The sequence below is a fragment of the Lemur catta genome, chromosome 15, assembly GCF_020740605.2.
Source record: "Lemur catta isolate mLemCat1 chromosome 15, mLemCat1.pri, whole genome shotgun sequence".
In the NCBI taxonomy this organism is placed as follows: domain Eukaryota; kingdom Metazoa; phylum Chordata; class Mammalia; order Primates; family Lemuridae; genus Lemur; species Lemur catta.
Window position 1 is genome coordinate 15,379,617 of NC_059142.1, and position 11,542 is coordinate 15,391,158.

Here is an 11,542-nt window from a genome sequence, read left to right on the forward strand (position 1 = left end):
ATTCCACCCCCAGCTTAACATATTATTAGGGATTAGCATAAAGGAAAGACCCTAACCCTGGGATGATGCTGTTCCTTATTGGAGCAATCCACTCTCTACGGACCTTGAAAGTGTACTGTACTTTCTATACTCTGTCTTTAAACTCAGGATCTTCTCTACTCACAGGGACAGCCCTGTTCCTCTCTCTCTGGAACATACTTTTGCTTTTCAAATAAAGGGTGCTTGTGTGAAAGGGTTTCGTGTCTGTCATCCCTCCATCCCACCAGCCCTGCTTGTGGCTCTTCCAAGCAAGGAGCCAAAGGAACAGGACAGCTCTATCTCTCGAAACCCACCCTAACACTCCTAGGCAAGCAAAGAAGTAACCTTGCCCTCAGAAGTCTGAGAGGCCTCAAAGAGCTACCAACTATGACTTGCTGGACAAAACCCTGAAGAGAAAGGAATCTCAAAAAGACACTGCTGACGATTGAACTGCTTCCCCTCAAAAGGCATCTGCTGATTCCAATACAGGAACGGAGATAGCAGGAAATGCAGCTCAGAAGTGAGTGGAGTTTTAACAGGCTCATGGGGCTGGAAAGACAAAACTTGGAGATAAAGTCTTGCTAAAGGACAAAGCACAGTAAACACTCTAGGTTTTCATTTGTGACTTACAACATGCTACATCCTAGGAGTAACGAATAATAGGAAATAGGACAACCCTCACAAAGAGTGAAACTCAGCTTTAATCAGCTCCATCATTTCTGCCAGAAGCAAAAAATGTTATTTCTGCAGGTAGAAGCTATCATCCAGAGAAGTGCCATCCAATAGAATTTTTGTGTGTGTGTGTGACAGAATCTTGCTTTGTCATCCTGGGTAGAGTACAGTGGCATCATCATAGTTCATTGTAATCTCCAACTCCTGGGCTCAAGGGATCCTCCCGCTTTGGCCTGCCAAAGGGCCAGGATTACAGGTATGAGCCACTGCATGCAGCCTAGGAATTTAATCTGGACCACGTGTGTAATTTAAAATTTTTTAGAGCCACTTTAATAAAAGTATAAAGAAGCAGGTGAAATTAATTTTAATGATGTATTTTATTTAATTCAATAATCTAAAATATTACCATTTCAACATGTTAATCAATATTTAAAAAGCATAAGTGAGATATGTTGCATTCTTGTTTATCTTACTGTCTTTGAAATCTTGGTATTTTAAATTGATTGCTGGTAGGATTCAACTCCTTGCTGGTTGTTGGACTGAGGCCTCAGTGCCTTGCTGGCTGTTGGCTAGAAGCCACCTTCAGTTCCTCACCAGTCTTTTGCAACCTAATCTCAGAAGAGATGTCCCACTGCATTTACTGTATTCTACTTGTCAGAAGCAAATCCCTAAATTCAGCCCATGCACAAGGGAGGGGATTGTACACAGAATGCCCTGAGGCGGCTGCCTCACCCACACCCCAAATGCCCATCAGCAGGTCAATGGACACAGATGAAATGCCAATTAGCAATAGAAAGGAGCACACTACTGACATTCACAACAACATGGATACATTTTAAAACATTATGTTGATTGAAAGAAATCAGACACAAATGATTCCATTTGTCTTGAATTCCAGAAAATGTAAACTAATCCACAGTGAAAAAAGCAGATCTATGGCTGCCCACACCCTGTGGTGGCGGGAGTGGTCAAAGACAAAAGAGTGAGGAAAATGGTCTGCATTTTGATTGTGGTGGAGGTTATACTAGTATACACATTTGCCAAAACTCATCGAATTGTATGCCTTAAGTTGTATGTGAATTATATTTTAAATAAATTATACCTTCATAAACCTAATAGAAAGGAATGTCCAATAGGATACCATTTACATTAAGTCCCCAAAATTTACAAACATAAATAACATGTCATTTATGATACATGTATATTCTGAAAATAGAATAAATGAATTAGAGTTATTTTTTGTCATACCAACTAAATTGGAGTCAAGGCACCAAGGGAAAAAAATCACTCCGGGCATAAAGTGCCTGCTCCAAGAATTATCCCACAGCCCAGCTGCTGAAAGACCTGCTGTAACCCTAAGACCAGTTTTACCTAGTGTTAGAAACATTGAGGGAGGAACACACAAGGCCAGGGTAGGTGAAAAGAAGTTTATTTTAACGTCTGCATCCGGACGGGCTGAGGCCAAGGTGACATCAGCCCCGAATGGGGGCTTCTAGGGCTTTTATAGTCCTCAGAGTGGTGGGGCCAGTTTAAAGGTAAAGCTCCCATGGAACCTCCTGCCAGCCTCTGGGTTCAGCCTAACACCTGGCAGCTGCTGAAATTACCTGCTGTTCCACTAAGGCTAGTTTCCCTACTGCTATCACTTGCCAATCAGGACTTGCCAGTACCCAAAACTTCATTAGCACCAATGAGCTTTCTTTCGAAACAATAAACTTAACATTTCTCTTTCCTAATAAAATGCCAACCTTTTCTTTGTTCTCTGGACATACCAAAGACCAGCCCACTCTGGGTATATGCCTTGAATTGCAATTCTGTTTTTATATATTCCCAAATAAAACTTTTTCTTAGAGATTCATCTCTATGTTTTTATTTGACTCTGACAATATGTGATATAGCTATGAATGGAAGGAAGAAAATAATAAACACAAAACTCAGGATCATGGTTATTGCTGGAGGAGAGACATACATAGGGGTTCTATGGTACTGGAAACTGAACAATATACAATTAAAAAATGCACAAGAATAATTAACAAAAGAAATTGTTAGGGTGATGACTCACTAGGTGCTCACTGTGTGGATGGAGAAAGATTTCTCACACAAAAGATTAGGACATAAAGATGTAAAAAGTTTGCTTTCTTAGAATGAGAGAGAGAAAAGAAAGAAAAAGAGAAAGAGAAGGAGGAAAGGAGGGAGAATAGGCCACGACACATGGAGGAAGGAAGGAGGTGTTGGGCGGTGAGGCCAAGTGGCTTGCTGTTTTAAAAGGGCAACAAAAATTTTTTTCCTTGCTGCAGACTGACAACAGAAGCAGCTGTGGAGCAGCTATGTTTGCTTTTTCCTTTTATTTTTTTCTTTTCTCTGTAAAGCCAGCTCATCAAAGTCCTTGAAATGTGGTTCTGGCAGGAACTGAGGCAGAGAGTTCACACCCCTACTGTCCGCTTAGGACTCCTCAAGGCTGTGAAAATGAACTCTTAGAGATAATGAGTTAGGCTTGAAGACAATGAGTTGAGTCCCAGGTGTTTTAACCAAACAAAACAGAGGGGGCAGTTGCACTGTGAGTTTCTCTTTAAAGGGGCAATTATGTGCTGTGAGTTTATTTCTCTTACTTTCTGTTTGATAGTTGATTGTGCTCTGTTAGCTAGTTTAGCAAGCCCGTCCTTTCAGAAATGCAAATTGCTAACAGACACTAGGAAAAAGTTCAATCTTACTACATCAGAGCAATTCAAAAGAAAACAGTAATTGGGATGCAATTTGTACCTGTAAGATAAACAAAAATATATGAAAACAATGACATATAGCATTAGGATATGGGGAAATGAAGTTAATTAAAGCAGTAAGAGTGAAGCCCCTGAAGTTGAGAACATGGAACCAGAGGCAGGTATTAAATACCTTCTTAAACACTGCAGTCTAAACATGGGAAATTCAAAAGACCTTCTTTGTCTCTGTCTGCCTTTCCCCACATGAGTTTCAGGCTGGGATCCCGCTTTATACACTACTACTGCAAGCTGGGTGGGTGGTGTGTTGCCGGGGTCCACACTAATCATTTGCTTTCAGTTGAGTTCTAGTCATTCTGAGCTGGTCCTATGTTCTAATGACTCCTATATCCCCCACAGGCCTTGCACAGGGTGGAAGAAATTTCCAGTCTCCACTTCAATGCCCCAAATTACCCTCATTTCAACCTTTGAAAGGCTTTCCCCTGGAGAAGTCTGCCCAGAGCCCCATGCATGTCCTTGTTCCTCAGGCTGTAGATGAAAGGGTTCATCATGGGGGTCACCACAGCGTACATCACTGTGGCTACTGAGTCCTTCATGGAGTAGGTGTGCAAGGGTTGCAGGTACACCATGCAAAGTGTCCCATAGAAGAGGGAGACCACAGCCAAATGGGAGGCACAGGTGGAGAAAGCTTTGTACTTCCCAGTGGCTGAGGGTATTTGGAGGATGGCTCTGATGATGCGGACATAAGACATGATCATGAACCCTAAGGGGGTGAGGAAGATGAAGCAGCCCATGGCCATCAGCACTGTGTGATTGACTTGGATGTTGGAACATGCCAGCCTCAGCAGGACGTACATCTGACAGAAGATGTAGTGGATCTTTCGAGACCCACAGAAGGTCACTCTGGTCATGAGCAGGGTGCAGATGAGGCCATAGAGGATAGATAGGACCCAACAAAAGGTGAGGAGCCAGATACAGAGCTTAGGGCTCATGGCTGTGACATAGTGGAGGGGGCGGCAGATGGCCACATAGCGGTCATACGCCATCACGGCCAGGATGAGGTTGTCCAAAGTCACCAAGGAGACCAGGAAGTAGAGCTGCGTCAGACACCCTGCGTAGGAGATGGCTTTGTTCTGGGACTGAAGGTTCACCAGCATCTTGGGGATGGTGTTGGTGACAAAGAAGAGGTCAGTGAAGGAGAGGTTGGCCAGGAAGAAGTACATGGGAGTGTGCAGGCAGGAGTCAGAGCTGATGGCCAGGACGATGAGCACATTCCCCACCACCGTGACCAGGTACATGCACAGGACCATCCAAAACAGGATTCGCTGCTGCTCAGGTCTGTCCGAGATCCCCAGGAGCAGGAACTCTGAGCCCTCACTCTGGTTGGCTCCATCCATTTCCCTCAACTTTCTGCAACAGTATCACCAGTGAATGTTCACAAAGTGCCCTCAATTGAATAAGGACAAGAAGATAAGCAAAATCAATTATTTTCTTAGAATTAAAAATACCATGAACTAAATTTTATAATATCTTTAGATAGGCAAAAAAGTAAGAACAGACCCAAAAACATAATATGAAAATTTTTATGCCACTTAATCATTCCAGAAACTTCTAATCTGGCATACTCAATATTATAGAAATAATATCTATGACTTATTTTAAATCCTATTATTACATCTTACCATACTCTCAAAGTGTTTAAAGATTAGTATATTATGATACTGTATAGATTTTAATATGATATTTAAGACAGATGTATGCATCATAAGAAATAAAAATTGTACAATTGGATAAAGGGGGAAAAGAAAAAATATTGGAAGGGAAAAGGACAAATTCTCATTATTTGCTGATATAATGAGTTGATCTGGGAAACCTCAAACAATCAACTGAAATGTCATTAGAAATAAAAAGGTACCTTTTGTAACAGCTTGGATAGAACTGAAGACCATTCTTCTAAGTGAAGTACTGTAAGAATGGAAAAACAAACACCACAGGTAGTCACTATTAAACTGGAACTAATCGATCCACACCCATGTGCACATATGGTAATAAAACTCAATGGAAAGCAAGCAGGTGGAGGCGGGGAGGGAAGAGATAAATTCACACCTAACAGATACAATGTACACTATCTGGGTGATGGGCACACTTATAACTTTGACTCAAACTGTGCAAAAGCAATTCACATAACCAAAACATTTGTACCCCAGTAACATTCTGAAATTTTTTAAAAAAGAAAGAAAAAGGAATGTCAGTAAAGTGGCCAATCACAAAATGGATAGACCCAATTACAAAGCTAATGGTGCTCCCACTAAGCCACACAGTGCTGCGATTAAATGTGCCTTCAGAACTCTTGAACTCAAGCCTAAGCATTGCCACTTAATAGCTGTGAAACCTCAGGCAGGTTACTTGAGCTCTTTAAGAACCAGATCCTTCATGTGCAAAACAGGTTGTGACAAGGATTTAGTAATAAAGTATTTAACACAAAGAGTTGACATGCAATGAGCACTCAATTATATAAAATCATATATATATAAAATATATATAATGTTCTTCATTATATATATTATATATGTAAGAATATATGTAAGGTTAAAATACAATGCAAAGCAATCCTATCCACATCATCAACAAACTAATCTAAGTATTATGATATTAATAAGAATTGGGCAGGGCCATTAAATTCTCCAGAGAAACATAAGATAAAAATTTAATAAATGGATAGAATTATCAAGATTCTAGATAGAAAGATGAAATATTACAAATGTGTTTGTTTACTTTTTTTTAACTTAACCTATTCAAAGTCAAAATCATAACAGGATTTTTGTGAAACAAAAACTATTTTAAATTTCATCTAAAAATAAACATGAAAAGCAGCTAGGAAAACGTTGAAAAAGAGAGTAAGAAGAGGCCACTTGTTCTGCGTATCCAGGAATCTAAAACAGTGTGGTCCCAATGCTAGAATGAGCAGATCAGTAGAACTGGATGGAACTTCAGAAACAGAGCCACATACACATGGGACTCAGTGGATCATTAGGGCAGTACTTTAAATTAGCAGGTAAAATTTGCATTATTCAGTAAATGGCATTGGGACAAACTGTCTATTTAGGGTAAAACATTAGATAAATGTTTCATATCTTACCAAAATATTTAAAATGCATTAAAGATTAAAACTGTTTATCATGATTTTTTTCTTGTGGAAACCTAATATAGGTTAACTGAAATTTTCAAAAATAAAAAAGGAGAAAATACATAGACTAGATTTAATTCTACCATGCAGGGATAGATAAGCACTTTTTATGTTTCATGTGTCTTTTGTTGAGACATGAAGGAGCAAAAACAGACAGTTTCATGAAGTCCTGAGCCAAGAGCGCTGCAAACAAGAGAGTTGTGTGTGCAAAGGCCCTGAGGTAGGAAAGGGCTTGTTGTGCTTAAGGAACTAAATATGTGCCAGCATGGCTGGAGTGAAGGGGAGAGTGGTGGGATATGAGATTATGCAGGCAAGCTGACCAGGCGCTCTCTCTGCTCCCTTTCTCACCTTCCTCTGCTCCATTTTCTAATTGCTCCATCTTCTAATTGCAAACTGTTCATAAATTCTTTTACTAAAAAGAACATAGATCACTCTTGTGATATTATTGAGAGCTTTCTTTTAATAGCTGAAAACATTTTTGATTCATAACCTTGAGGCGATAATTGTATAATTTCCTATTTTAATAGGAAAAAATATACTTGTTTTCTTAAAGTTGTAAACTCTTTGCCATCCGGTATTGATTTATTTGCTAATATTATTATCATTAACCCACTTTTCATGACCTCACTGATCAAGTGTTGATAAGCTAACATAAAAGGCTGCACAGACTTTTAGACTTATGAACATTGCAACAGTCATTCTTCCTTGTGAAAAGTTATTAATAAGTAAAATAAATGAGCAAATAAGCAGCTCTTTAGAGATGAATGCTTTAAGCAAAATCTTGATTTTTCTCAATAATACCAAACTCATGGTGGGGAGTCAGGGAGGGGAGTGGTGACAAGGCACGTGTGGGATTCAGAAATGAGACATTTGAGGTGGAAATTTCTGTGAAGCCCCTCACTGGAGGGGATGGAGGACACCTTCGGGTTCTCTGTAGAAGTCACTGTCCCCATGAGAAGGAGGCTTTGCCCCTGAGAAGTCTGACCAGGGCACACTTCATGTCCTTGTTCCTCAGGCTGTAAATGAAGGGGTTCAGCAGGGGAGTCACCACTGTGTACATGACAGCAGCCGCTGTATCCTCCTCTACTGAGTTGGAGGAAGAGGGTGAGGGGCACAGATAAGCCCGGATCACTGTCCCAAAGAACAGGGCAACAACAGCGAGGTGAGAACCACAGGTAGAGAAGACTTTGAGCCTTCCCTGGGCAGAGGGGACTCTGAGGATGGTTGAAACGATGAGGATGTAAGAGACCAGGATGAGCATAAAGGGGATTAAAATGACTGCTCCCCCCAGGAAGAGGAGCACAAGTTCATTGACCTGGGTATCAGAGCAAGACACCTTCATCAGGGGCCCCAGATCACAGAAGAAGTCAGGAATGATCTTCCTAGAGCAGAAGGAGAGCCGGAATATGAGGAAGGTGTGCGTCATGGCAACGAGACTTGTGAGGGTCCAGCAGACAGTCACCATGAGGATGCAGCGCCGGAGGCTCATGATCATGGTGTAGTGGAGCGGGTGGCAAATAGCCACATAGCGGTCATAGGCCATCGTGGCCAGGAGAAAGATGTCCATGTCCCCAAAAGTCAAAAAGAAGTAGAGCTGAGCCAGGCATCCTGCATAGGAGATGGACCTGCTCTGGGTCTGGATGTTCACTAGGGCCTTGGGCACGGTGGTGGAGGTGAAAAGGATGTCTGCACACGACAGGCTGGCGAGGAAGAAGTACATGGGGGTGTGGAGACGTGTGTCAGTGCCTATGGCCAGGACAATGAGCAGGTTCCCAGCCACAGTGACCACGTACATCCACAGGAACAGAAGGAAGAGGATGTGCTGCTGCTCTGGCCGGTCTGAGAGTCCCCAGAGGAGGAACTCAAAGATGCTAGTCTGATTCTCTCCTTCCATGAGCCCAGGGGTCAGAGAAAGGGATCTCGGGTGAGTCCCATTAGCATTTTGTAAAAATATTTCACTTTAGATGATTGGTGAGCATGCCATTCTCTGAACCCTAGGGAAGAAGAAAGAATGAGAATGAATATGTATTAGATGGTGCATTACATGGGCACTGTGAATTGTTATTGAAATTTACTAAATGCACTATTCTAGAAAGTGGGGAAGACACAATTTAAGATAATTGAAATGGACTTCTTCTTTGATTTCTCTACACTCTTTTCCATCCCAAGTTTCTTCAGTTGTACTTTCTTTGTCTTAAGCTGTACTGTCAGAGGAGTCAAGATGCTTTCATTCATTCATTCCTCAGATATTAAGTACCAATTCTGGACCTGGCATCATACCAGGTAAATAAGACAGTGATAATCCTTCACCTCCAAGAATGTTCAACTTAATGGGATGGATATAATTATCTCTATTAAAACTTTATCAGATTTCGATTCTGATTCCCCCCACCCATTCAGCTGCCTTCAAACCACTCTCAGACCCCAGACTATACCTGTTTTGATCCATTGTGCCCAAAAGTCAATACTCTAAAGATGCAATTTCATATTATCCATGCCTCCAGAAACCAATTCAACAGACAACTATTTAGTAAAGAGCCACTGTGTACAGCTTACTCTCCAAGGTGGCAGTGAAACAACAAAGCAGAAATGATAATCTCTACTCCCTAGAATCTCAAAAACTGGTTGGATGTCCACACACACATGCGCACACACATGTACACACATGTACACATACACACACATACACACATACACACGCACACATGCACACACACATGTACACATACACACACACAGAATTTCTGACACAGGCAGACTGAGGCACAGTAGGAAGGCTTCCTGGGCCATAGATGTAGCTCAGGATTTCACCAAAGGGACGTGAGCAGCATATTGAGGCAAACTCTTGAGCAAAGGCCAGCAGGTGAGAGGCCCTGGGGAAGCTCAGAGACGGGAGCAGGAGCGTTGGGCGTGAGGTGGAGGAGAGGTAGAGGCTGGTGGAAAGCGGGAAAGGGAACTAAGGGTCAAATTAGGGAAAGTTTTGAATGGGAAGTAAAGGATTTGGAACTTTCTTCTGTATGTTATGAGGAGTCACTAAAACCACATGAACAGGTAATGATGCCAGGGCCTGAATAATGAAATCATGAAAATCCTGCTCCCCTCCCACGTGTGGAACCAACTGAGCATTAGACATGGAGTCAGTCCGTCAGATGGAGGAAAAAATTCACCTTCGTTACCAAAAAAAACTGGGTTGGAGAATGTGTCTCAGCTGTGTTTGCTAAGTAAGCCTTTTTATACTCTTCTGAAATTAAACATATTTTCCCTTCCATAGGTTAAATTGGACAATCACAGGCTTCTCCCACAGAGGGAGAACCTGTCCCTATAAAAAGTAAAACTTGGAAGAACAGAGAAGGGTGGGTGTTTCCTGAGGGAGATCAGATACTTGAACAGAAGGGACAAGCTGAAACTCAACACTCAGCAGTCACATAAGTCACTCCAGGTAGGATGGAAGGAAGCCACAGAGAGCCAGAGGCGTTGGTCTGACAGAAGAAGCCTTTGTAGGGGAAGAACCATCAGGAACGAACCATGCAAAGTGACAAGTGGGGGAATGCAAACCCAGAAATGTATACTTTCAGTAAAACCAGGACACAGACAACCCGCAATTAAAAAAAAAAAAAAAGCTTTGAAATGAATGGAAGAAATCAGCAGGATCAATGTGGGAAGCCAAGGCCAAGTAGCAAGGTAGTAAGTACAGCATGGGGAGTGTCAGACTCTGCAAATCCTCGTTCCATATTCGTCCTAGAGAGAGAGGGCCTTAACCTGAGTACCATTGCTGTAGGTCGTCTGGGGAAACAGGGCAAGATACAATGCTGGACCAGGGGAAGCGCAAAGGTGAGGAAACTGTGCAGAGAAGCAACAGGCAATAAAGCTGCATCCCTCACCATAGCAACAGAAGAAGGAGTCCCTGAACTGAGAATGCAGGCAAGTTACCCTAATCATGCTAAATCCAAGGTGCAGAAAAAGGCAAATTGTTAAAATATGAATTGTAACGAGTGATAATAGCTAAGTTGCTGGACCTATACAGAAATCTTATAAAAAAAAGAAAGCCCTGGAAATTCAAGCTTTTCATCAGAAGAGAACTCACTAGGAAATTGTCTTTACTGAGAAAAATCCAATACATTATATCTTCAAGAATTTTCAAAATCATAAAACAATTAGATTTGTGAAAGCATATTACAAAAGAGAAATAAACTCAGAGAAGATATTCCCAGACCACACGAAGATGTGAAATAGGTCTGGAACGAAATTGAAGAAAAAGTCATTTCTTCAATGAAGACTAAATTACGAAGATTTCAAAGAAGAATGGATAATATAGAAATCATTATAAGGGACACAAAAGGTAGAAATCATAAAAGCAAAAGAAATAAAATTAAAGAATGAGGTAAAGGAGTTAGAGAGAAAGAAATGGGTATAGAAGACTAACCAGGGAGATTCAGTATATTGTAAGCAGAGTCCTCAAAGAAGGAAACTAAACTTTGGAACAGAAGAATATTTAAGATTATAATTTAAATAAACTTTCCAGAAATAAAAGAAGACCTTACTCTACATATTGAAAAGGCATATGTTATACCTGGAAAAATTTATATAAAATAGTTAATTCTAAAAAATATCTAAGTAAAATTATTAGACCTTTAAAGTAAACGAAGAATTCTTGGTAACCAGTTCCTCCTCCCCCACCAAAAAAAAAAAAATCAAGGAAAAAAATCAGATTGGCAGAAGTCTTGATAGCAACATTCAGTGGCAGAAAATAATAAAAGAACACCTATAAGAAATCCAGAAATATAAAGGTGAGCCAAGTATTTTATACCAGCCAATCTGCACTTTAAGTAATAAGGGCCACAAGCAAAAAGTTTTGAACATAAAGAAACTCAGGGATTATTGTTGCTGTAACTTATTCCTGGGGAATCTAATAGAAAGATAAGATTCAGATGATCAAGAAAAGGTTGGAATA

The 11,542-nt window shown here is 40.9% G+C and overlaps 2 protein-coding genes across 2 annotated transcripts; both read right to left on the bottom strand.

Moving 5' to 3' along the window:
* Positions 1 to 3,859: 3,859 nt before the first annotated feature.
* LOC123620659 (olfactory receptor 1D2) lies at positions 3,860 to 4,850 on the bottom strand. Its single transcript, XM_045526098.1, has one exon. The coding sequence runs from the start codon at positions 4,799 to 4,801 to the stop codon at positions 3,860 to 3,862; it is 942 nt and encodes a 313-aa protein (XP_045382054.1). The 5' UTR covers positions 4,802 to 4,850.
* A 2,681-nt stretch (positions 4,851 to 7,531) lies between these two features.
* Positions 7,532 to 8,485, bottom strand: LOC123620660 (olfactory receptor 1P1). The gene has a single exon (XM_045526100.1). The coding sequence runs from the start codon at positions 8,483 to 8,485 to the stop codon at positions 7,532 to 7,534; it is 954 nt and encodes a 317-aa protein (XP_045382056.1).
* Between the last annotated feature and the right edge of the window lie 3,057 nt (positions 8,486 to 11,542).

What these genes read in the sequence shown, in the direction of transcription:
- LOC123620659 (XM_045526098.1), bottom strand. Translation starts at nt 4,801, where the DNA reads ATGGATGGAGCCAACCAGAGTGAGGGCTCAGAGTTCCTGCTCCTGGGG.
- LOC123620660 (XM_045526100.1), bottom strand. Translation starts at nt 8,485, where the DNA reads ATGGAAGGAGAGAATCAGACTAGCATCTTTGAGTTCCTCCTCTGGGGA.